A 26,593-nucleotide genomic window follows, 5' to 3' on the forward strand; every position below is an offset into this window, starting at 1 on the left:
ATCTGGTTTACGTAGGTCTTACCTAGGCCCTTTGGCTTTGCAGGCAAGTGCCTTAATGACTAAGCCATCTCTCTAGCCCTTATGTTTGCTTTTTTTTAAACTAGGAAATTTAAAAGTTTGGAATTGCATAAACCATTCTTTGGAAGTATAATGCTATTTACTGATACTTGAGGTATTTTTCTAGCTTCATCTACATTCAGGCAGAAGTGGCTTAGGTGATTTTGGTTTCTGTTTCTATGGTTGTTTAACTCTTGGGTACCAGCTCTTCCTTGACATTAGTGTTTGTATTTTCATGGAAGATTTTAATAGATGAAAATTCTTGGCTCTTTGCACACAACACCAGAAGTCTGTAAATGACCTCAGGAGCATTCCCGCCCCCCCCCCTCCCTCCCTCCCCTTCTCTCTTTTTCAGCAATTTCCACATATCTAATATCAGCTTGTGGAAGGATATGTATTTTCTCAGAGATCTCCAAAGAAAAAAGTTTGTTCTTCCTTACTTCCTTTCTTATAACCTTTACTATCTCACAATGCTGACTGATGGTTAACATGGGTATACATTTTCCTGCATCCTGTCAATAACGGAGATGCACAGGTGGCTTTCCCTTATTTGTTTTGTAACTTTTTCAAAGGTACTGTGCCATTCCAGAGCATTCAAATTAGACTAAATCATTTTATTTCCTTCTCATTTGTTTCACTTGGGGGGGGGGTCATGGAAGAAGCTAGAACTTTACTTAGTTTTGTTGTGAAACTTTAAAATACTTTATTTCTGTATCAAGTTAGAACCATGCCTTTTTCATTTCATAACCTGTTATTAAGTGTCTGCTGTGTACTAGCTACTAGAAATGTTAAGGTAGTTGAAGCATGAGTTGAGAGAGCTTAGTCTAGCAGGGAGGGAAAATGCAGCCTGGCTTCCTGCTATGGAATGTAAGTTTTTAGCTTTAAGAGAGAGAGAAACTGAGAAATATATAAGCTGAGAGTTAGCATTGAAGGGCAAGTAGGAACTGAGTGTTCTGAAGGTTTGTCCCTGCAACAGGTGGAATGGGCCATGATGAAAGCTCTGGGAAGACCATCCAAGGGATGTTAGATTGACAGATTGCAAACCTAGAGAAGAAATGCTGGGGAGTTTGGCTCCTTTGCCTAAATGGCTCCTCTTGTTAGGCCAGGGAGGAGGTCTGTCAGAAATGCAGAAAGACCAAGTACAAGCACAAGTAAATAATCTTAGAAGGGGTGTGTGTGCCTGAGGCTATTTGTGTCATCTTCTTATAAATAAATTTGTAAATTTGCTTATTTTAAAGCATTTGTTGAGTAAAGAGAGATCACCATAGACATGGAATCCTTTCTTAATACCTAATGGCCTTGTTTGTGTAAAAGAAGTGTTGAAGTCATTTTACACAGTAAAACTGTGTGTCTTATCTCACCATGAGCACAGCTGTCAGCTAGGAATACTATAGTTGAGCCAGCTGACCTTTATAATGGCAGATGTGCATTGGAGGGAAGAGTGTTGTAAAACTAAGAGGTTCTATTCCTCTCCTTTCTCTGAGGATTTTAGTACAAGTCGCAATGTGAGGATTATGCTCAGTGCTTCTCAGTTTGTTTCTCAGTTTCCCAAATGGACATAGTGTTGTAAGAACCAAGGGAAGGCATTAGTCCCTACTTCCCTTTTTTGGAGACAGGGTCTCACTGTAGCTCAGGCTGACCTGGAAACTCACTCTGTAGCTCAGGTTGTCCCAGAACTCATGAATAGCCTCCTACTTCAGCCTCCTGTATGTTGTGATTAATGGCATGTACCACAATGCCCAGATTGTATTAATTCCTATTAAAGGCTCCACTAGAAACCAATAGATGTGTTCCATCTTGTCATAGTCATTTAAGCAAGTATGGAACCATAATGTTGAAATTTCATAGTGATTGAATCAAAGTAGAACACAGAATCCTAATCAGTTATTTTAACTCAAGTACATTTTACTTCAGCCTTTAGAAACCATTTCATTTACAGCTAAGCAAGATGCAACAGAAAACCCATAATTTGTCTTGGGCAACTGACAGAATTGTTTACAACCATGTTGGGGCTTTCTTAGACTATATTAACATGTTGGATGAATACACTTTGTACCTTTTGTTATAAACTATGAAAATTTTGATACGACTTTTGAACAAAATTGTTTCCAGCAATATTTTAGAGGGATATTGCTAAATATTAAGAATGTAGACTGACTCAATAGCAGTGATTTAGTTATTATCTATATAATTTCATATATGACTGATTTATAAATTATCAAGTAATATTAAGGTTTATTCATATTTCTGACTTACTGCATTTAGTTGAAGAGCATAAAAGGAGAAAAATAAAATTTAGATGTATTCTTTTGGGATACACTTATTCAGATTCAAAGGATTAGTAGGCAATGTTTTGATCCTAGTATATTTGATGTTTTAATAAAAATCTTGTAACTATGGAAACCTTAAAAAGTAGAATCAAATGTAAGTTTATTGCCCTCTTCTGGAAATTTGTAACAATGGCTGCTGTTTCCTTTAAAATCTTATTTTGACCCAGCTTTATAAAGATTTAGCTCAGTTGTTCCATAATGACTTGGTGCTAGCTGTGGGTTTCTATCAAGCATATACTATTTTGGACTTAACATATTAGAAATTAAAAAGAAATTAAATGATAACCTAACTGTGTTAGTACTTAAAACAAATGAAGCACTTTTTTTTTTTTTTTTTTTTTTTTTTAGTATTAAGGAACTAATAATGTCACACTGTCACGTTTCCTTACATTACACAGTGTTTAAACAAACAAACAAAACCTTGTCAACCTGACCCAAAGGTATTAACACCCAATATTGTTTATGCAAACTAATCTGCTTGGTCTTTAATCAGCATTGCTATGTAGCTTGAACTTTGGCAAAGGTTAATTGTTATATTATTTTCTCAGTGGGTCTGGCCAGTTCTCAACAGAGGTAGAGAGAACATTCACTACTGTATTTTCTACTGTTTTGAAGAGGATCTGCCCTGATTTCATATATCACCAGTAGCATCCTACTAACTACATCTGTTTATGTTTAAATTCCAATTTCAGTGTCATCCAAATTCTGAAAGTACACTTGTGTTTAAAAACTGCAGATGTGAAAATGGCCATTGCGTGGGTATATGAAAGCTTGGAACACGTGGAAGACATTATAACAGGAACCAAGAATTAGGTTAGAGGCAGAACTGGAAGCCATTATAGATGATAGCTCAGTGAAACCAATACATTTTACTAAGGCAACAACTAAAGACAAATACTATTCAATGTCATAATAACTAATCTGTTACATGGCATTTCTACCTTAAACTGAAAAATTATTGTAAAAGATCACAGCTTTGCTCCCCACAGATGTTTGAGTAGGACATCTCTCTTTGTCCTGTGATGCCTGATCTCACTAGAAAGACAGTGTTCTAAAAGGCGTGGCTATCAAGGACTCTCTGAGTGGGAGTTGAGGCCATGTAAAGCACACTCCAGAGGATTTCTCAGATGGAAAATAGCTACCTCCTGCCTAAATGGTCCCAGATCACTCTTAATTTTTGCTGTTTCCTGCACCCTGTACCCTGCGTCCCTGGGACTTTCCACTGTACTCTTCCTGTAGCTGTTGTCATCTTTTAATTACAACTTCATATTTCCAGTTGTTTAGGTCAAAGCCTTGGAACCTGCCAATTTTTCTTGTTCTTGAATAGTCCATACCAAACTTAATAACAGATCATTTTGACTCTACTTTCAAAATCTGTCCAGGCTGGGAATGTGGCTAGTAGAACATGTGCATAACATGTGAAATACTGGGTTCATTTCTCAGCAACAAGACACACACACACACACACACACACACACACACACACACACACACACACCCCCTTCCAAAGTTTGGCTAGTTCTCATCCCTTCTTCCATTATTATTATCTTCTTTCACCTAGATTACTATAGTAATCCCTACTTCTTGCCATCTAAAGGCTTATTGTGGCATAGTAACTGCAACAATCATTTTAAAATAGGGGAGACTGGTGTGTGGTAGCTTTCATCTCTAGGCCCAACAATTGGAAGACAGAAGCAGGAGGATTCCTGTGAGCTTAAGGTTTGGTTAGAAGGTGAGACTCTGTTTCTAAAGGAAAGAAAGAGATGAATTAATAATAGAAACAAAGCCTGGGAGGTGGTGTTCCCCTGCTTTGAGGCCCATGTGGTTGGCTTGTATTCTTTCAAAGGAAAAGGCAAAGCCTTCATGTGCTCCCCACTGGGCCTCTGATATCATTTTCTTTCCAGCACTCTGTATCTGGCCCACTCTCTTCCAGTCATGCTTCCTTCTTGCTGTTCCTGGGCCATATCAAGATTCTCTTACCTTAGTGCATCTGATAGGCTCTTTGAACAGATATATTTATGTTGCTGTCATCTTTGTGAAGCCTGGCTGTGACCTCCTAGAAGAATCAACAGTCTTCTCTTTCAGGTCCCCACCCCCACTCTTCTGACAATATTTATTATTCTTAACCTTCATAACTTTTCTCCTAAAAATTAGTCATTATCAAGTAGATATTTCCTTGTTTACTATATGTACTTTTTAATTACCATAGAATGTACATCAGCTCAATGAGGACAGTTTTTCTCACTCCTTTATAGCCAGTACCGGGAGCATCACATTGTTGACACTTTTAAATTGATAAAAATGAATGAAGATGACAACAAATTACAAATGAGAAGTTCGTGTACCCATTGTCTAGGCTACATTCTTTCCTGTATGTGCTGTTATTGGTTATATAATTGGGGAAATTACTTCATTTCTGTGGACTTCATTCTTCTTATCTGTAAAATGAGTAAAGTCACTGTATTTACTTCATATATTTGTGGGAAAGATTAAATGAGTGTACAGTACCAAGCTCAGGGCAAGTTGTTGAAATGTGTTTGCTCTTATTACCACAGCACCCTCCAGGAGTGTGGCATGCAGGCCATTTTCAGTTTGGTCCCTAGAGCACATGTCATCACTTACCTATGCTACCCATCTATCCCATATGGATGGCCTTGAGCATGCCAGGCAAGCACTTGACCATTGAGCTATGTACATAGCCTTTAAAAAATATTTTAGGACTGGAGAGATTTTCAGGAGCCACATAAGCCAGATGCACATACGTCTGGAGTTTGTTTGAAGTGGCTAGAAGACCTGACATGCCCATTCATTCCCATTCTCATTCTCATTCTCATTCTCATTCTCATTCTCATTCTCATTCTCTCTTTCTCTCTCTCTCTCCCTCCCTCCCTCTCTCTCTCTCTCTCTCTCTCTCGTTCTCTCTCCTTCTGCCTCTGATAAATAAAGAAAAAAGAAAAAAAAATCCCAGATGGCAGTGACCATTGGGATTACTCAAAACAAAAGAAAATTTATTTTGAACAAGATCTTATTCATTTGCCTTGAATTTGTAGCCTTCCTGACACTACCTCCTAAGTAGTTGGGATTACAGGTCTGAATAATCACTTCTAGTATCTGGAACATGTTCTGAGTTCAGCTTCTTGGGTCCTAGCCCTGAAATCTGAGGAGAGTCTTAAAGGTCTGCATTTTCACAAATATTGTAGGTGGCTTTTGCATAGTTTACTCAGAATTTTATATTAGAAGAGTAATGGACAACAGCTAGAAAATGGTAATCCTGAGCATGTGGGAATCTGAGAGAGAGAGGGAAAGAAAGAGATATATAGAGAGAGGGAGGAAGGGAGAGAGAGGAGCCTCTGCCTCTTAGCAGTTTGTGTGTGTGTAAGGGGGCCAGTATGCCCTTTGTCTGGTAGTGATGGGTGGGACTGGGAGACACATTAAAGTAACTAGTCCTCTGCTGCTGTTCCTAAACTGACCTTGTTCTGAAATGAGACTTGATAGCCATGCCTAATTATTTTCTTGTACTTGGCAGTGGGATGTTTTATGACGGGAACCACACATATCTCATTGAGCCAGAAGAAAATGAGGCCTCCCAAGTAAGTGTTCTGTTTGCCATGGAAAATGTAAATGTTGGTTCTGAGACCTTTTCTCCCTGTTCCCCCTTTCTCATATTTTTTTATGCTAAGATAGTAGATCAATAGATGTTATATAGAGGTTACATACATACATACATATACATGTACATGTACATGTACATGTACATGTACATGTACATATACATATACAGACAGACAGACAGATAGATAGATAGACCCACAATTTTGTTTTTAATGTCTTTTTCCTTGCTCTATTATGTTGGAACTTCTTTCTTTATAAGGTGCTCTAAAATAACTGCTTCTGTCTGCACCATTACATATGCAGATGTGTCTTAGTCAGCTTGGGTGACCATGGCACACTGTGTGATGCTTATACTACAGAAGTTATTTTCTTATAGTTCTGCAGGCTGTGACATCTGAAATCAAGATATCAGCAGGGGTGGTGTCCTGTGCGGGCTCTCTCCTTGGGTGATAGATGGCTTTGTTGTTGTTTTATTTTCACATAGCAAAGGGAGGGAGAGAGTTAGGAAGGGAGGAAGAGCAGAGAAAGACAGAGAGATTCTTATTCCTCTCTCTCTCTCTCTCTCTCTCTGAGGGTATCAGCCATGTTGGATTATGGCACCACCCTTTGAGCCTCATGTATCTATTATTTCCTTATAGACCTTCTCTCTAGCTATAGTTATATGACAGTTAAGGCTACAACATATATATTTTGGTAGAATACAAATATTCAGTTAATAACAGTTAAAATGCATGGAACATGATTTTCATCCCACCTTTCTCTTCTTTAGATCCCAGATTTTTCTCCATTTCACATTGCCTTTATGGCTTTATGTTATTGAAGTGTAGAGAAAGCTAGGACTTCCTAATTCTCTTTAGGTAAAAAATTTATTTGCTACAACTTAGAAAAGTCTTAGTCTTTTGGTTAAGATCAAGTGTACTATAGACTACAGGGAAACATACTCTTTAATGATATTTTTATGTAAATAAATGTACTCCTTTGTATCATGCAACATTGACCAAACACCTAGAAAGGCAAGTAATTCCCAGGAATATATGTTGTTTTGTCACCTACAAACAGCCTTGTTTTGGAACTATCTGACATATATTTTCTGGGTACCTACTACTGGTTTCCTTGTCACTTGCTTGACAGTATGATTGTTTCTTTGAAGATAGTATAAAACTTGTCTGTTTATGACATTCTAATTTTTTAAGCACTTGGATAAAGCCAGGTAAGCTTTTTTTTCTTAGCTAACTGAACTTATTTTTCTTAACCAGATGAACTTATTTTTCTTGTCCCTTAATTTTTCTTAGAAGGAGAGTATTGTTTTCATGTCCTGCTTCCTGATAGAACTGTCTCAGACATGACTGCATATCTGCTTGTATATATCATCTTCTTCTATGTTATGAGAAAATGGGTAGTTCTGCAGCTCTTACTTAGCTGAGTTATCTGGTTCTTAAAAGGGGGCAGGGATTTATGGAAGGAGCCAGTCATTAACCCATTCTTACATATATCTTACTTTCCCTTGGGGGAATAGGTCCATTCATTTATTTTTCATGACTGCAGCTTTGGCTTCTATGTCTATGAGGCATTTAACCTGCAGTTGGTGTTTCTGTGATGAGGGAGAATGCAGGAGGGCTTGTGCGATGGCAGGTAGTCTCTCCAAGCATGGGATAATGTGTGTTCAAGCTATGGTTCCCTTAAGGACCCCATCTTCCCCAGCTCTGATGGCCTAAAGCACATGTTTAACCTCTGTTCCTTGTATCGTTTCAGGAGGATTTCCAGTTTCATTCAGTTTACAAGTCTAGACTGTTTGAATTTCCCTTGGATGACCTTCCATCTGGTATGGAACTCATATCATGACATTTTTTTTGAAAGGATTCATTTACTACTTTAGAACTGGCCATGGGTCAAACACCAGTAATCCATAATTGCTCATGGCAATTGTGGATTACTATTACTGGGTGAGGGGAAGTGTAGCATCAACAGGAAGAATAAAATTCAAACCGGCCTCATGTTCATAGTTGAGATTAGAAAGATATGTCATAAACATGATGGATGGAAAGGTAAAAGAATTAAGACCCAAAGTAAGTAACTACAAGAGAAATAATTTTAGAACAAGAACTTTGTCTGGAGGGATAAAATATGTGAAAATCCACCCTTGCTGAAGTAACATGCTTCAGACATAGGAACAAATCTTGCTCACTGTTATTTTCTTCATCTCACTTTTTTTGCTTCATCACTTTTTTTGTTCATCACTGAAGAAAAATAATATAGTTTAATCTTTTACACAATTACGTGCTATTTGTGAAATTGGCACATATTTTACTCTCATGTATGTTTGTTTATATGTTCATGAGTCTATAGATTATGATTGGAGAGTTACAGTGGTTATGCAGAAGGCATTTTAGCTATATAGACTCATTCATTCTGAAGACAGGGCTCAAGGTATGCAGATGCTTTGTTTCAGTAAAATATGCCCTGACCATTCTGACTTTTAATTAATTTAATCTTTGAAACAGCTTCATAAAATCATCACTCCTCCTGTTTTGTAGATGAAATAGAAGCTAAGCTCATTTGTCATTTCCAATGTCACACAGCTGTTAAAGAACAAAGTGGGACACTAGACTAGACCTTACCAAAGGTATACCGTGAGACAGAGGCACAGAGGATATGGAAAAATTTCCAGCCTTAGAGTAAATCCTAAACTACTGCATAGAAAATCACTTCCAGTTTACATTGTCTCAGTTAGAAAACGAAAAAGAAAAAAAAAGTGTTTTCTAGTCTCCCTTTTCTCTGAAATAAGGTTGTAACTTCCTGGCCTCCCAAAACTCTTCAAATACACTCTTCTTTTCTTTCTTGTTGGCAGAGGGACAGAAGGGACTATTGAATGGGTTTGAAAGAAACCTACAAATGAACACATAGATGCTCTTACTTGATACAGGCTCTTACATTCCCTTCATACCCTTGTGAAACTTTTTATAATCCTTACTATGAGAAGAAAATAAATCCTGATTGGATGTGTGAGAATAAAGCAACCATGTATTAGGTATTACTAGAAACTACTAACATTGATTAATATTTAAAATAATAAATAAAGCTGGGCGTGGCGGTGCACACCTTTAATCCCAGCACTCAGGAGGCAAAGGTAGGAGGATTGCTGTGAGTTCAAGTCCACCCTGAGACTACATAGTGACTTCTAGGTTAGCGTAGGCTAGAATGAGATCCTACCTTGAAAAACCAAAAAAAAAAAAAACCACAAACAAATTAATAATAATAATAATAATAATAATAATAATAATAATAATAAAAACAATTTCCTTTAAAAATCTGAATGTAGGCTTGGTGCCATGTGACCTTATGTTTTTGAAAAACTTTATTGATGATTATTTTTCAGAAGAATTTTTGATGGTGACTTGGCAGTTTTACTGTTATGAAATTAATTTTTAGATTTATTAATTATTGAAAAGTCTGCTTCAATCAGTTGTTTCTAGTCTCCACCACTCCCTTCCTTTCTCTTTTTCCATCCTTCTCTCTCTCCTTAAGTCACCACACTTGGCCACTTTCTAGTTTTCTTATGAGGTTGACATTGTCAAATTTTAAAATGGCCTTTGTGTCCCAAGGTTACATATAATTTTCTATGATGTATTATAAGAAAATAAGAAATGAGAAACAGTAAGCTTATTTATTTTACATTGAGTAACATTTCAAAGGGCTGTGGGTTACTGCCACACTTATCTTTCCATGTGTTACATATATTCTAGAGATAGAAGTATAACCAGATTTTTCCAACTTAGACTATAGAACCATTTATATCACATGGCACATCTCTCTGGACTAATGTTCCAAAGAACACATTTTTGAAAAAAAATATTTTATTTCCAGTTGATTAATTAGCAGTTTACAAAAACTTGCATTCATTGTATATACTGCTTATTGACATACATTCCTATTGAGATATAGAGTGCTTTCAACACTGGAGCAACATTTTTTGCCTTTCCCAGTCCTTGTATGTCTGCATTATCTTTTTCTGCCTTTTTCTTTTCATTTAATCTTTCCAGTTGTGGGGATCTAAACAAATGCAACCTTGTTTTGCATGCAGCTGTTTTATCATATACAGCTATTTTTTTCTCAACTTATGCCTGTAATATATGTCTAGCTCTTCTCAGTCTTTTGTATTTCCATACCTATTTCAGTAGCAGGTTGTCAATTTCTACAGCTATTCTCAGATTCTTATATACTGTATTAAAACAAACATTTTATTAGTAGTGATTCTTCAAATCTCTTCATGTATTTAGGGCACTTTGCATGAGGTGCTGGGTTCAACCCCTAGCACCAACACCAAACAAAACAAAACAGATTTTCAGCTAGACTCAGATATACTGACTTTAAAAACAGCTTTAAAAAATGATGACTTAAAAAATTGTTTTACTTACTTATTTACGTGTGTGTGTGTGTGTGTGTGTGTGTGTGTGTGTGTGTGTGTGTACGTGCATGCCAGGACCTCTTTCTACTGCAAATGAACACCAGACACTTGTGCCACTTTTGTTTTTTTATTTTTTTCAATTTTTATTAACATTTTCCATGATTATAAAAAATATCCCAAGGTAATACCCTCCCTCCTCCCACCCCTTGTGCCACTTTTAGCATCTGGCTTTACGTGGGTGGCTTGGGAATTGAGCCCTGGCTTGCAAGCACTTTTAACCATGGAGCCATTTTCCCAGGCCCAAAATATATTTTGAAATTTCTATATGTTGGTCATTTTTAATATGGAGATTTTATTAGCTCTTTGTTGCTATGCATCAAATTAAAATTTAGTGGCTTTAAGAGATAAACATTTGTTATCTCTCAGTCAAAAGTCTGGATGTAGCAGACTTGGGTGCCTCTGGCTAAGTCTGTAGGATAATTGTCAGCTGGGTCCAACACCTCATCTGAAGACTCAGATTAGAAGGAATCACTTCTCACTTCACTTATGGGGTTATGGGAAGAAGTGTGTGCCTTTCTGATTAATTGATCCTTTTGTTATTATGAAATGACTACTCTTCATTTTAATGATCTTTACTACACTAAAGGTATGTTGTTTTATAGAAACATTTGCAAAATATATTTCTGTAATTTATTTAAAGATCCCCTGCATAAAACATATGGAGTTAGAGCTTGCAGTGTTTACAAACCCAGTTGGACAGCCAGTGCCATGCAGCTGTAATGTTTATTTCATTTGTAATTAGTGGATTATAATTAATGAAATTAATAGGATATGATGTGATTCTGTCATTTTCTCTTTCTATTTGTCTTGTCAGTTTATTGTAAAAACAAAACTAGTTATTCCTCTACTCAGAAAATCCCTTGTGTATATGCCCATCCTTCTGAGTAGAATGGTGGGAATGTGTTTGAAAACAAAATGATGAGTGGGCATGCTGGCACATGTCTTTAATCTCAGCACTCAGCAGTTAGAGGTAGGAGGATAGCTGTGAGTTTGAGGACAGCCTGGTACTACAGTGAGTTCTAGGTCAGTCTGGACTACAGGGAGACCCTACCTTAACAAACAAACAAACAAGTTCACAAAATGAAATGATGAGTTACCAAGATGTTAATTTCCTTAGTTTGACTTTATTATTCAACTTCATTGTCATAGATTTCTCCAACCATGACTATCTTTTCCTTTTCAAATTGATGCTGTGTTATCTCATATTTTTTTACGACTTTCCCCATACCTTTTATTTATAAACATCCATTCATATATTTTTTTAAAAGTTAGAAATTATTTACTTATTGCCTACCAGTATAGTTAAGTCAATGAAAAATAAAACTAGATAAATTCATTTAGATGAGTTTTGGGCAAAACCTTTGATAGATGAGAAGATTTTTCATAATTCTTTTGAAATTATATGTCAATAATGAAGTGATTTTCTTACAATGAATAATTCCTAGAATAAGAATACATTTTATCACATTTTGGGACAGTGTTGTGATTTCAGAAAATAATTGAGATTAGTGATGATTATGTACACTGAGTGCCATATAATTGTTCCCATGAGAAACCCCACATCCAACTGCTTTGTGATTTTTAGTCAACCATCAATGTTGTAGGAAATCTGTACCACAGGGAATGATTGTACTTCTTTCACTTTGTAGGAAGTCCTCCCTTATAAATAATATAGCTATACCAGTGAGTGTATATGCATAAACAATTGATCTACAATTCTGACTTAAAAGTCAAGAGGGGCTTAGATGTTCCCCTAAGAGCAAATATCCCAGAGGTAAGCTTTGTCATGTCTATGAGTTGGAAAACATTAAGCCAAAATTATTCTGTAGTAATTTCTTAATAGGTCATGTTAATGAATATGTGATTATTTGACTTGTTTCCATCGCTCTCCTTTATTTTGCTATCTGTAGAATAGTGATGGAAGAGAAGTTCAGGTTGACTATTTATCAGATACATAGTAAGAATGTGTTGGTATTCATAGGACAAGTATTGAAAAATGATAAAGGTCTGTAGAAATTGCTCAGTGGTTAGGGCACTTGCCTTTTAAGCCCAAGGACCTAAGTTCAATCTCCCAGCACCCACGTAAAGCCAGATGCACAAGGTGGCACATGCATATAGAGTTCATATTACAGTGATTAGAGGTTCTCGTGCACCCATTTTCTTTCTCTCTCTTTGCCTCTCTCTCTCTCTCTCTCAAATAAATAAAGTAAGTATTTTTTTTAAATGCTATAAACTGGGGCTGGACAGATGGCTTAGCAGTTGAGGTGTTTGCTTGCAAAGCCAAAGGGTACTAGTTCAATTCTCCAGGACCCACATAAGTCAGATGCACAAGGGGGTCCATGCATCTGGAGTTTGTTTGCAGTGGCTGGAGGACCTGGCATGCCCATTCTCTCTCTCTCTGTCTGCCTCTTTCTCTCTCTCAAATAAATAATAAAAAAATCTTAAAAAAATAACTGTTACTTAAAAAGTGCTATAAACTAGGGCAGGAATATTTGATATTTTGTGAATTTATTTATTACATATTCAGGGTTAATGCAACATGATTACTTAGATTAATATTTCTTGTGATCATTAACATTAAATATAACTATTTCTATAGTATGATATATATTTACAAGTACTGTAAAATTCTTGAAAAATGAAGGACTAGTAAAGCTTTGTACTAAAGAGACCTGGCAAATGCATTGTTTGCTTTTATTTCCTTTTAGAATTTCAGCACATAAACATTACTCCACCAAAATTTATTTTGAAGCCAAGACCAAAAAGGACTAAACGGCAGGTATGTGTTCACAGGTATTTGTCATGATATTTTAAAGCACTTTGCAACTGCTAATTTCTTGCATCTACATTAGGTGTCTCTGAGAGGGTGAGTGCTAGTCTATACCTTTGTCAAGGTGGGGTAAGTAGCACAGGTGACAGATGGGTAAAAGCAGCAAAATTAGGCTGTATGAAAGGATAAAGAAGTGTGGTTCCGGGCTGGAGAGATGTTTTAATGGTTGAGCACTTGCCTGTAAAGCCTAAGGACCCTGGTTCAAGGCTCGATTCCCCAGGACTCATGTAAGCCAGATGCACAAGGTGGCGCATGCATCTGGAGTTTGTTTGCAGTGGCTGGAGGCCCTGGCGCGCCCATTCTCTCCCTCCCTCTCTCTCTCTCTCTCCTTCTCTCTCTCTCTGTCTGTCACTTTCAAATAAATAAATCACAATTTAAAAAAAGAAGTGTGGTTTCTGCCACATACATACATCAAGAGGCCTCTGCTTATGAGCTTGTGATCATGAAGCCTCTGGCTGTGACACTACGGGTCCTTCCGTCCTTGCCAAAATGTAACCTGCATCATGGAGTCTGTATGCATCCTTGGTAGAGTTTGAAGGCACAAAATCCCCTTTTCTCACCTGAGTTGCTTTGAAGTCTACTACATAAAACTAGAAAAAACAAAAACAAACAAACAACAAACCTCCGAGAACATAGCTTTACAATCATTTAATTGGATCTAGGACTAAATTATAATAACAACTTTCCATGCAGTACTTTAAACCACATGGAGTAGGGCTTGTTCTTTCACAGAAAACAAATGCACGTTCTGACTATGACTTAGCATCAGAAAATGCTATGAAAATGACAGCATTAGAGTTCATAAATGGCTTAGAATAAAAGGTCTGACCATCAGAATCAAGACATCCTTCTTTACCAGAGTGGTGCTGGTTTGTGTGAGTGCAGGAAGGGATATAAAGCTCAGTTGAGGTTTTGTATGCAATACTGGAAGTTAAACCTAGTGCCCCTCATATGCTAGACAACTCCTCTACCACTGAACTGTAGTCCAAAACACTTGTTAAGTCTTTATTTTGAGACAAGGTCTCACTAAACTTGCTAGAATATTCATGAACTTGCTCTGTAGCCCAGGCAGACCTTCAGCTTGTGATCCTCCTATCTCAGCCTCCCAGTAATTGGTATCATGGGCCTGTACCATGATTATCCTTAAATAAAATGGGAGTTATTTATGTATCTGATTGATTGGACTTTTTGAGGCAGGGTCTCACTATGTAGTACAGGCTGGCTTGAAAGTCATGACATTCCTCTCTTGCCTCATTTTTGCTAGTGCTGAGATTATAGGCATAAGCCACCATGGTAGACAAGTAAAATGCATTCATAGATAGATTTTGCTGTGAATAACAGTTGTTAAATTATATTGAAGTTTTACCATCTGCCTGCCCCTGTTGCAAGGATTTTAATTATATTAACACATTTAATATTCATTATCATCCTCCTTAGGAAAGTACTATTATTATCATACCCATACACTCATAAGGCAGATGAAGCATAAGAGAGAGGTTGATGGCTGAGTGTGGTGGTGCATGCCTTTAATCCCAGCACTCAGGAGGCAGAGGTAGGAGGATTGCTGTCAGTTCGAGGCCACCCTAAGACTACATAGTGAATTTCAGGTCAGCCTGGGATAGAGTGAGACTCTACCTTAAAAAACAGAGGGGGATCTATGAATAATACTGTGGTGATGCTAGAATTCTGCCCTGGGAGGTCTGGTCTCAGTGAGTTGTCTCTAGCCATACATGCTGTGTATACTGCCCTCTGATATCATCAATTTGATATATGCTTTGGAGATAGAGAGGCATAGGTATCTTGAGGACCAAATAAGTACAAGTAATTGCTATCAAGATTTAATCCACAACAGTATTAGTTCCATAAATTCTGAGTTGAGATATGATAATATTCTTATAGCAAGCATATAGCATACAGTTCTTTTTAAAATATTTTTGTTTAATTTATTTATTTATCTGAGTGCAACAGACAGAAAGAGACAGGTAGAGAGAAAGAATGAGTGCGTCAGGACCTCCAGCCACTGCAAACGAACTCCAGATGTATGCACCTTCTTGTGCATCTGGTTTATGTGGGTCCTGGGGAATCAGGCCTCGAACCAGGGTCCTTAGGCTTCACAGGCAAGTGCTTAGTTATTAAACCATCTTTTCAGCCCTAGTTTCAGTTTTTCATAACCTTTTCAACATCACTTCTCACTTACTAAGTGGACAAACCCTTGATTTTTTCTATGGACTCATGAAATTGAGGTGCAATAAAACTGTGTGGCCCAATACAACTTTCTGGTGTTAAGAAAATGATGGGACTTGTTGGAATGTCTACTGTGTTTTAACTAATAAGTCACATACCAAGGAAGATCTTATTGTCCTAATAATATCTTTAATCTTTTTTCTTTTAAAAAACTCTTGCCACGGCCAGGCATGGTAGTACATGCCTTTAATCCCAACTCTCTGGATGTTGAGATAGGAGGGTTACTGTCGCGTCCGCCTCGACCAGCAAGGAAGACACAACCACCAGTTCTTCTTACAGCAGTTTATTCAGGCAACTTCAAGCTTCATCTCCCCCGAGCCTCGGGTGGGGATTCCTTATAAGCGCACTCACTCGCGCACTCACTCCGCCCAATCACTCCAGGCCACGCAACCCCTCCAGACGAGCATCAGAAACCAATGAGCGGCAGAGATGGCAAGCTCCTCCAAATATGGACTTGTTTGTCCCAAGCACTGAACTTCCGTCAAGCGCCATCTTTAGGGCTTGGCCAGGTGTACTCTCCCCATAGGCCTTGGCCATGCGGGCCGAGGGGCTCCCCACAGGTTATCATGAGTTCAAGACCAGCCTGGGCTACAAAGTGAGTTCCACGTCAGTTGGGGCTACAGTGAGATCCTACCTCAAAAAAAAAAAAACACCCTAAAATAAACAAATCAATAAAACCCTCTTGCCATTGGACACAGTTTAGTGTTACTGTTTGGTTTTCACCCTCGGAGATATGGTTCACTGTTCTCTAAGTGTTGTAATGTTAGTTTTTTAAGTTTCAAAAGTTTAGGACAAGAGAAAAAAATATATGTGGGAGCACATTTTTAGTTTTTTTTTTAAATGTAGAATTCAATCATGCACATGTTGATTCAGATTTGATCATGTTCCTTTATCACAGAAATGGTTTTTGAGCAAGAGAACAAGCTGAGCTGTGACATAAAGGAAAAAGTCACCTTATAGATCATGTTAAACATAGTTCCGTAGACTGACTACAGAGGTAACACCTGATCTACTTATAACATTCTCAGTTGTGGTTTTGAAAGGGAAGAAAATATTGTTGAGCAGAGATGTGGCTCTAATGGGTAACCCATGACTACCTGGGAACTCTCAGAACGCTCCTGATGAACACCTGTATGAATCTGAACTTGAACTATACCAGAGGAAGGAACATGTCTCAGACCCAGATTTGGTAAACAAATGAAAAGTAGCAATTGTCTCACTCTAGAAAGACTACTTGGGATTAATTTAAATTAAACCAGGAAGTATGCTCTTCGTGTATAATTTATCCTTGCTGTTGTTAGAAAAACGTAGCTTATAAAGAGGAAAGTGATTACAAAGACTTGTAAATCATATATTCATATTTAATTTTACTTATTTCACTATTTTTGTTAGAAACTACCCATTGTAGAAAAAGAAGTAGGCAATGGGTAGATGGAGAACAGAGGAAAGAGAAAAACTTCCATCATTTAAAAAATGTTTTGTGTTATTATTAACAAGATGTTTCATATGGATACATCAAGTGTTGGTACCCTCTTTTCCCTTGTCCATACCTCCATTCTGTTGGGGATGCTCCTTAGTGGGGTTGCAGGTATTCCCCATGGGGTTGTAGTTTATGCCTTGTGAGAGCAGTAGTCAGTTATTTTTGGGGGGGGAATGCCTCTGGGCATGATGTCTCAACCTATGGCTGGTACAATCTTTCCACCCTCTTCTTCTGCAAAATTCCTTGAGCCGTGGTAGGGGAGTTTTAAGTCTACTTCAGTGATGAGCTGTTAGGAGCTTCTAGATCTCTACTTTGGTAGGTATTGAGTATCCTCAGGGTCTGTCTCCTATACTCTGGTGCTGATTATCAGGAACACAATGGAAGCAGCACTCTTGCTCATCTCTCCATTCCTCTGTGGATTCAGTTATGTGGCTTGGCTGAAGTGGGTGGGTAGTTTACCTCCTCTGGTCTTGCTACCTTCTGAAAAAGAATAGATTCTCCAAGGGAGAGTGAGGTCAGCGTAGTTTAAATGAGATAAGCATTATTCATTTAGGGAGAATTTGATGTATGTAACAAGACTAGTGAGAGCTTGATGCTGGCAAACATAATCTTTTTCTCCATAGGATGATCTGGTTTCCAATTCCAGATATGGGTTCCTTTACACTGAGCAGATCTCAGCCAGTCAGAAAGCTTGTGGTTACCCACTGAGGCTGTGTGCTGCTATTGTGTTGGCATTTATATCGTGTCAGGGTAAAAATTTCCATCTTAAGCTCTTTTATGCTTTATTGATTTTTTTTTGAAGCACATAAATTTTTCATCTACTTAGAAAACTAAGAAAATTGATAAAGGTTCAAAGATAGATGCTAAAAGAACAAAAGGGGGAAATTTTGTTTCATTGATTTCTTCCATGCTTTTCAGTTTTCACAGATAAGGTAAGAGGGCTTACTTGGGTCTTTTTTACTGTCTTTCATTACAGCTTCTCCGTTATCCTCGGAATGTAGAAGAGGAAACCAAGTACATTGAGCTGATGATTGTGAACGACCATCTCATGGTAAGATTTGAGTAAATTAGTAGATAAAATAAATGTTTATAAGAAATAAAAGTCTCATCAAGTTGTGACCTGAAGAAGGCATGTTTTGTAACCAAACATTTTTGTTAACTAGCAACAACCCAGAATGTAGAAGCACTAGGGTGAGAATCACTAGCAATCATTTATAAGGTCCAAAAAGTATTTCTCTTAACTCAGAACATTAGCTATTTTAATTTGTTTAGCTAATAATGATTCATAGTAAATATTTGAATATTTACTAGTAAACATTTGCATTTCCTCTTACTAAAATTAAAAGGATTAAAAAAAATAGAGATTTCTACTTAATATTAGGAATAAAAACCGTGAGGCACCAGTTAGTTATCTGACTCTTTTATTTGCAGTGTACATCCCTATGCCAACAAAAGAAAAGCAATGATTTTGTTTATCCTTATATGCAGAAAATCATATTAAAATGCTTACCCACCAAGCAAAGTACAGTTCTGGAATAAGGACTTGGAGAAAGTTTGCTTGTTGTGCTGGAGTATTTCCACTGTAATATATATATTCCATTAATGGACATATTGCAGTTGGCATGGTTACATGCATAGTGTAGAAGTAAGTTATAATGCTAACTGTTCATAAAATCAGAGTTTTATACTAAAAATGTACAGTGATGCACATTATAGAATTTTATTTTCAGATAGAAGTCCACTTTATTTATTTTTAGTGAATTGTTTGAGGGAAATTGTGTTATTTGAATGTGATTATGTAAATGTCAATCTTTTTTTCTTGTCTTTTTATTATTATTATTTTTTATTTACTTGAGAGCATCAGACAGAGAGAGAAAGAGGCAGGTAGAGAGAGAGAGAATGGGCACACCAGGGCCTCCAGCCACTGCAAACAAACTCCAGAAACGTATGCCCCTCTGTCAAACGTGGGTCTTGGGAAATCGAGCCTTGAACCTGGGTCTTTAGGCTTCTCAGGCAAGCGCATAACCAGTAAGCATCTCTCCAGCCCTCAATCTTCTTTATAAATGTTGCTCATAATAATATTAGGGTTGAGTGGTGCTTCCTTGTTCAGGCTGCATCTGTTTTTTTTCTACTCATTTGAATCTAGTGAATGTTATTGCTCCCTAAAATGTTTATAAAATAAGAATGAGCTGCAAGAACATGTATTGTGAACATTTTAGGTAGTTACAAATTCAGATGTTTCTAGCCACCTATAGAATGATACAAGTAGAGTGAGACAACTGGTGGATATAATGAGGGCTATGGCTAAAGAGAAGGCATGTTGTGTCCAGGGAGCAACCAACTCAGTGCCTACCACTTGAGGTTGCTACTTTTACAGTTTTTTATTTTTATTTATTTGAGAGTGATAAACAGAGAGGAGGAGGAGAGAGAGTGAGAGAGAGAGAGAGAGAGAGAGAGAGAGAGAGAGAGAGAGAGAGAAAGAATGGGCCAGGGCTTCCAGTTATTGCAAACAAACTCCAGACGCGTATGTCCCACCGTGCATCTGGCTAACGTGGGTCCTGGGGAATCTAGGCTCGAACCGGGGTCCTTAGACTTCACAAGCAAGTGCTTAACTGCTAAGCCATCTCTCCAGCCCTGGGTTGCTACTTTTAAAAGAGGTTTGAAATGATTTTTAGATGATATTCTTGACTTTTAGAGCTTTACCTTGGGTTTCATGCCAGATAAAGAACTAGATGTCAATGCTGAGGATTTTTTTTTAATTAACAACATACTTTGTATGGACACATCATGTGTAGGTACCATCTTTTCCCTCCTTTCTGCCCCCATCCTGCTGGGGGCCCTCCTCAGTAGGGTTGCCGGTATTCCCCATCGGGTTTTGGGTTGAGTTGTGGGAGCAGCAAGCAGTCAGTTATTGGGAAGGGGGACAATGCCTCTGGGCATGACCTCCCAACTTGTGGCTCTTACAATCTTTCTGCCCCCTCTTCCACAAAATTCCCTAGCCTGGTAGGTATGTTTTAAGTCTACTTTTGTTTTGTTTACAGGAATTCCTTAGAGATCTTTCTGTCTTACCTTTATTTTTTCACTTTGCTGAGGTGATCATTTCCTTATAACTCTAAAAGCCCTTCATGTGTTTTCTGTTACTTTCAGTTTAAAAAGCATCGGCTTTCTGTTGTGCATACCAATACCTATGCGAAGTCTGTGGTGAACATGGCAGATTTAGTAAGTACCAACATTACTCAGTGTTGCTTAGAAGTTGTTGACAGATGGTTTGAAGGCACTGAGAGCTCTCTTGCTCTAAGCTACATTTCAGCGAAGGGGGCTGGGTCCCTGGAGCTCTTATCATAGACTCCTCCATCAGGGAAGAGGAACTAGCCAGAGATAGGCATGAAATTCCTTCTTGTGTGGTTCATACTGCAAAAGACAGAGGTTGGCTCATAGGCTTTTCAAAGGTATTCACAGTATACTTCTAAAAACAGGTGAAAAATGCTGTAGGAGTTATGTTTTTTAGGAGTACCTGGTGCTACTGCAGTCATGTCACTAAATAATTCTATTTCCTCGCCTTTCACCGTTCCATCAATTAGGCAGTTCCAGACACTTTCTCAAGAATTTAATTGCCACCAATCAGGAGATAACGAAATTATTTCCTGGGCTGGTGAGATAGCTCAGAGGCTAAAGGCATTTGCTTGTAAAGTCTGAAGACCTAGGTTCTATTACCCAGTACCCACATAAAGCCTGATGCACAAAGTGGCACATGTGTCTGGAGTTGGTTTGCAGTGGCAAGAGGTCTTGGCATGCCCATTATCTCCCTCTCCCCCCTCTCTATTTTTCTACCTCTCCTTGCAAATAAAGAAATAATTAAGATATTTTTAAAAAGGAAATCATTTCCTTAGGATCTGGATTGTCTATTTTTGCTAGAGAAACTTAAGGTTGCATGAATTTTACCTAGGCTACCAAAATTTGGACTTGCGGAGAGGAACGGATTGGGCACAAGTATTTGTTTAAAAAAAGTTCCCCTTGTTCATTGGGTATTACTTGGCAAATAATTTGATTCTCTGTTCTTCAAGGAAGTACATGCAAAGTAGAATAATGATCTCCCTTAAAATAATAGCATTTGTTACTTTTAACTAAAGCTCAAGGAGTTACCATGAAGAGCTTTGTAATTCTGATCATAACTTACATGATCTTGGGCTGGAGAGATGGCTTAGTGGTTAAGCGCTTGCCTGTGAAGCCTAAGGACCCTGGTTCGAGGCTCGGTTCCCCAGGTCCCACGTTAGCCAGATGCACAAGGGGGCGCACACATCTGGAGTTCGTTTGCAGAGGCTGGAAGCCCTGGCGTGCCCATTCTCTCTCTCTGTCTGTATCTGTCTTTCTCCCTGTGTCTGTCGCTCTTAAATAAATAAACAAAAAATGAACAAAAAATATTTAAAAAAAATTACATGATCTTACCACATGTACAACTGGTGTGTTCATTTTGTTAATATAATAGATATATAAAGACCAACTTAAGACAAGGATAGTCTTGGTTGCCATGGAAACCTGGGCAGCTGACAACAAGTTTGCAATATCTGAAAATCCATTGATCACCCTACGTGAGTTTATGAAATACAGGAGGGATTTTATCAAAGAGAAAAGTGATGCGGTTCACCTTTTTTCGTACGTAACTTTCCTAACATTACTTCTCGGGGGTTTCATGCCTAATATCTTAGTACTTGTTACTGAAATATGTCCTTTCTGCTATATGATGCAATTTGTATTTGATGTGATAGTATATTTAAAATATGTTTTGAGGTATAAATAGTTTGAAATTATCATGAAAATTTAAGTGATTTAATTTTGAGTTATTTTATTATTGCATGTATCACTGAATTTTGAAAAGATAATCAAAGAATTTACTGTGTAAAAGTATTGTCATACTCAGAGAATTCTTAGCAACAAATGAACATAAAAAAGATAAATTATATTCTTCAAAATTACTGTTTTAAATGTTAATATTCTGTCTTTGCTTCTAAGGTGAAATCTAAATTTTGGGAATTTAATTTTGTTTTTCTCTCACTCTTTTGTTTGGCAATATGCATATTTGATATAATAGGTACACACACACACACACACACACACACACACACACATATATATATATATGTAAAGTATATAAACGTATACTTTATAGACCTTTCATCTACTGAGGACAGTTATAATTAGATATAAAAGATGTATTTTCCTAATACTTTTTAATTTTTATATAATTTCAAATTTAGAGAAAAGTTATAAGTATATAAGGAAATTGCCAATGTTTTTCCACCTAGTCTCAGGAATTATTTACATTTTTCCTAATCTTTTATGATTGCTTCTCTCTCCTCTTCTTTTCTCTCTCCTTCTTTTTTCCTTTTTTTATTCTCTCTCCTCCCACCCTTACTTCCTTCTCTTCTTTGCTCCTCCTTCCCTCCTTTCTCCCTCCTCTTCCTTTCTCCCATCCTTTTCTCCTTCCCACCTTCCCTTCCTTTCTCCCTCTTTCCTTCCCATCTTTCCTTCCTTTTATCTATTCATTTATTGATTGTGTTCTTCTTGAGCCTTTCAAGTGTAGATGAGATACTTTCATACCTAAATACTTGAGTCTTTCAGTGTAAATCTAAAAGTAAAGGTATTCTCTTCAATTACACAGTCAATTATTAAAACCAGAGAATTTAGCACCAGTATAAAACTCTTCTGTAATTCATAGTATATTTTTAGATTTCATCAGTTGTCTTAATGCCTTTTTACAGATAATTTTGTCCCATTTAGCATCTAGTCCAGCACCACACATAGTACTTAGTCATCACATCTCCTAAAGCCGAAAGATTTTCTCAGCTTTTGTCTATGTTCAGCTTAATACTTTTGGAGAGTATAGGGTGGTTATTGTACAGATGGGTGTCCATTATGGAAACATCTAATATATTCTCATTATGAGATTTAATTTATGTGTATTAGGCTGAAATTCTACAGTGAGCCTCATATTAGTAATTACTTACAATAGATATACTTACATCTAAGATATATATTAATCATATGGGGAAACAGTACTTAGAAACCTTTTCCTTTGGTTGCTAGTGAACAACTTTTACATTCTTCATCTTGGCTATATATAGGTATATAAATCTTGTATGCATTGAGAAAATAAATGTGGTAAATTAATAATGAGAGTGTCTTGGTTGTTTGAACTGTGATTAGTAAGCACTTTTTGTTTTCTTTTCTAAAAGGGGAAGTCAATTTGAGAGTAGCCGGAGCGGGGCAGCTTATATTGGTGGGATTTGCTCGTTGCTGAAAGGAGGAGGCGTGAATGAAGTAGGTGTGAACATCTGTGCAATACAAAGTGGTATGATGGCTGAAAATGTTTTTCTAATATTTAAGTGATAATTTCTCAGTAGTCCACAGGCTCCAGATGTTAGATTTACTAGCAGTCATTAAGGCTTTTGTACATGACCAGAGGATAGAATAAGAACATAATAGAAGGTAATACCTGATAACTCTGCTCATATTCTATGTAGAATAATTTCTAGATAAAGTTATATAAAGTTACAGGTTACATCGACAAAATCTGTACCTTGACTTTTGCTGAAAATACTACCCATGTGTTTATCACTTTGAATGATGATTTTCTAGAGATTTGAGTTAATTCCCTGAAGCACTGGGTTTCTACCTAACACCCAGCTGGATATTTTCTTCTTTCTTCAATATTTGATAAACTTAGGAAGTATAAAAAATAGAAGGGTTTCTAGTTTCTAGAGTTTTCCTTACATACTGAACATGATGGAAAGGACCAAAAGGGAAATACTTAAATCTTTGGAAAGCTCATATTGGCTATAGAACATCATTATTACTTCCGGTTTCTCATTATCTTTTCATTTGGGATATATTTTGTAAGTCTAAATGGACATCTAAAGATGTCCAGGTGAAATTTGGATTCAGAACTACATTCAGTTTCCAAACTAAAAAGTGGTACTTTTCTTATTTTCAGTCTTTTATATAATATTGAATCAAACATTACTTTGTTACTATTTTATCCCAATGCATGTTCAGCACTAGCTATAAGATAGTTATGCTTTACTAAAGAAAATGTTTAAAAAATCAATGGGTGGTGGCATATGCCTGGAATCCCAGCACTCTGTAGACTAAGACAGGAGGATTTCAGTGAGTTGGAGACAAATCTAGGCAACATAGAGAGACCCTGTTTCAAAAACATAGAAAAGAGGAATAAAAAAAGAGAAAGTGCTTAGAAATGATATTTAAACTATATTGTACTATTTTTCTTTGGCCTATCTTAAATGAAAACAATTTGCATATATATACTTATAATTTTTGCTTTTTGTTTTCCAGTTTGGGAAAACTGATTTAATGGCAGTTACACTTGCTCAATCATTAGCCCACAATATTGGTATAATCTCAGACAAAAGAAAATTAGCAAGTGGTAAGTTTTAGACATGTGTGCTTTAGTTATATTTAAAAAAAAATTGTCTGTTCAATATTTTGTGGAATGATATTTCTTTGATTAAGTGATCAAAAGACCATGTGTATAGATTAAATAAATAAACCACAATACAAAATGTTGCTTTCAAAATTGATTCAAGGAAATATTTTACATTATAGATGAAAAACTCTCAAAGTCTGATGAACATTTAAAGTCATATGATAATAAAGTCAGTCATAGTTGAATTTAATCTATGAAAGGACAAAGTAAGCTAATTTTGGTAACTAGTAGAGGACACTGTGAGGCACAGTGTTTTATGATAGCTTATTTAAGATATCTCCACATGTGGCCACAGATAAGGAACTTCCTTTTCAGTATCAGACATGATAAGGGACCTAGTAAATTATAGGTCTAGAAAACTATGCTAATAATAGCATTTGTGAAAAAATGTTTTCCCAAGTATATAAAGTTACTTCACTATGAATGATCCAACCCTGTGTATTTGGAATAACAATTTGATTATCACCATATTTATCTTATTATTTTTTAAATAAATAGTGTAAATATACTTATACTACCATTTATTTATAGAATGCCCATTATTTGACAGATGATTGGATAAATGCCACATTTATGTACTTATTTATCTCCTTACTCTTTTAGTTCTCAAGAGAATCTCACAAGATAACCTTTGATGCCCTACTTTACAGATGAAAAACTAGATCTTAAAAGGGCATTTCTTCATGATTATATAGATAATTATGACAAATCAATATTTTCCAACCCAGATGTCCCTGATTCTGAGGCCCTTATGCTCAGTATACCACTATACCCTGCTTATACCAGAAGCCTAGTAGAGAATTGTTAAGAACAGAAAAACACTATAATAATTTCCCCAAAACCTGTGAAACTTGGATACTGTTGTGGTACCATAAAATTCTTTGTTATTTCACTGGTGTTTGTTATTTGATTGTCTTTTTTTAAAGCCATTTTTAAATATGGCCATTTTTAAACAATCAAAAGTTTTTGTTAAGTAAGATACATATGACCTTCATAGGGTCAAAATATTTTTGTTGTTATACATTGCATAAAAATGTTCAAATGAAAATAGAATTAGAAAGCAGATATAGCTTTTTAAAATTCTTAACAATAAAGAGAAGATAAAACAACTTTCATGCAGCTGTGTTCAGTTTATAAAAGGTGTGTACATTTTCTCTTAGGTGAGTGTAAGTGTGAGGACACATGGTCTGGATGCATAATGGGTGACACTGGGTGAGCCATTTCCTATTGAAAATTGCTTTAACTGCTGTTCAGTTGTCTTCTTAGTATGATATTCAATAACTCAGCACATGGAACCACAGACTATAAGCATTTAAGAATAAAAAGCAGGAATAAGCAGTTTCATAAGGTAAACCTCCTTTAAGTAAATATTTTCACAAGGTAACTTCTTTTTTTTTGGGGGGGGGGGTGTTTCAAGGTAGGGTCTTGCTCTAGCCCAGGCTGACCTGGAATTCACTATGGAGTCTCAGGGTGGCCTCAAGCTCACAGCAATCCTCCTACCTCTGCCTCCCCAGTGCTGGGATTAAAGGTGTGTGCCACCACGCCTGGCTTTACAAAGTAACTTCTTATAAAGAAAGCACTTGATGCTAATTGAAGAGATCTCAGAAACTTCTTTTAGTCTTGAATCTAGGCTAGAAATATAAGGAAGCAGCTCTGTTCTTGGTGGGTTATAGTTTTCTTACTAGTGCCCTTTCATCTGCTTCACTCCCACTTAATTGAGTCGATTCTCAGACTGAAACCAAACAGCCTGTACCTGTGTAGCTTCCATGTGTTCCATGGTCCACACACTTGTAGTGGGGAAGATGTCAGCCAACACTGAGGTCTTCACAGTGTGGGGTGTGGGTTGCTGAGCAAGGAGCAATAAGAAAAATATAATCTTCCTTCAGAAAGGTTTCCATTTTATACTGATATTCATATAGTTTTTATCCTCATACATCATCAAACAGCAGTTCTTGGCTTTCATTTGTTCTTAAGAAGTTTTACTTAAACATTTATTGTTTCGTGCCATTGTTTCTCAATAACATTCCAAACATGTGGCAATTTTCCAGGCCTTTTCTCTTCTTGAGCCCACTTC

At 36.9% G+C, this 26,593-nt stretch overlaps 1 protein-coding gene across 11 annotated transcripts in view; it reads left to right on the forward strand.

Moving 5' to 3' along the window:
• Adam22 (ADAM metallopeptidase domain 22) overlaps positions 1-26,593 on the forward strand; it is a 255,202-nt gene that overhangs the window by 149,844 nt on the left and 78,765 nt on the right. For all 11 annotated transcript variants that reach the window (XM_045160147.1, XM_045160149.1, XM_045160150.1 and 8 more), the window contains exons 6-14: positions 5,914-5,977; positions 7,752-7,821; positions 13,173-13,243; positions 17,995-18,069; positions 20,166-20,237; positions 21,505-21,671; positions 23,252-23,336; positions 24,369-24,459; positions 25,680-25,731. In XM_045160147.1, coding sequence (XP_045016082.1) covers positions 5,914-5,977; positions 7,752-7,821; positions 13,173-13,243; positions 17,995-18,069; positions 20,166-20,237; positions 21,505-21,671; positions 23,252-23,336; positions 24,369-24,459; positions 25,680-25,731 — 747 coding nt within the window. The remainder of the gene's footprint in view (positions 1-5,913; positions 5,978-7,751; positions 7,822-13,172; positions 13,244-17,994; positions 18,070-20,165; positions 20,238-21,504; positions 21,672-23,251; positions 23,337-24,368; positions 24,460-25,679; positions 25,732-26,593) is intronic.

This window comes from Jaculus jaculus, chromosome 10 (assembly GCF_020740685.1).
Source record: "Jaculus jaculus isolate mJacJac1 chromosome 10, mJacJac1.mat.Y.cur, whole genome shotgun sequence".
Classification (NCBI taxonomy): Eukaryota; Metazoa; Chordata; class Mammalia; order Rodentia; family Dipodidae; genus Jaculus; species Jaculus jaculus.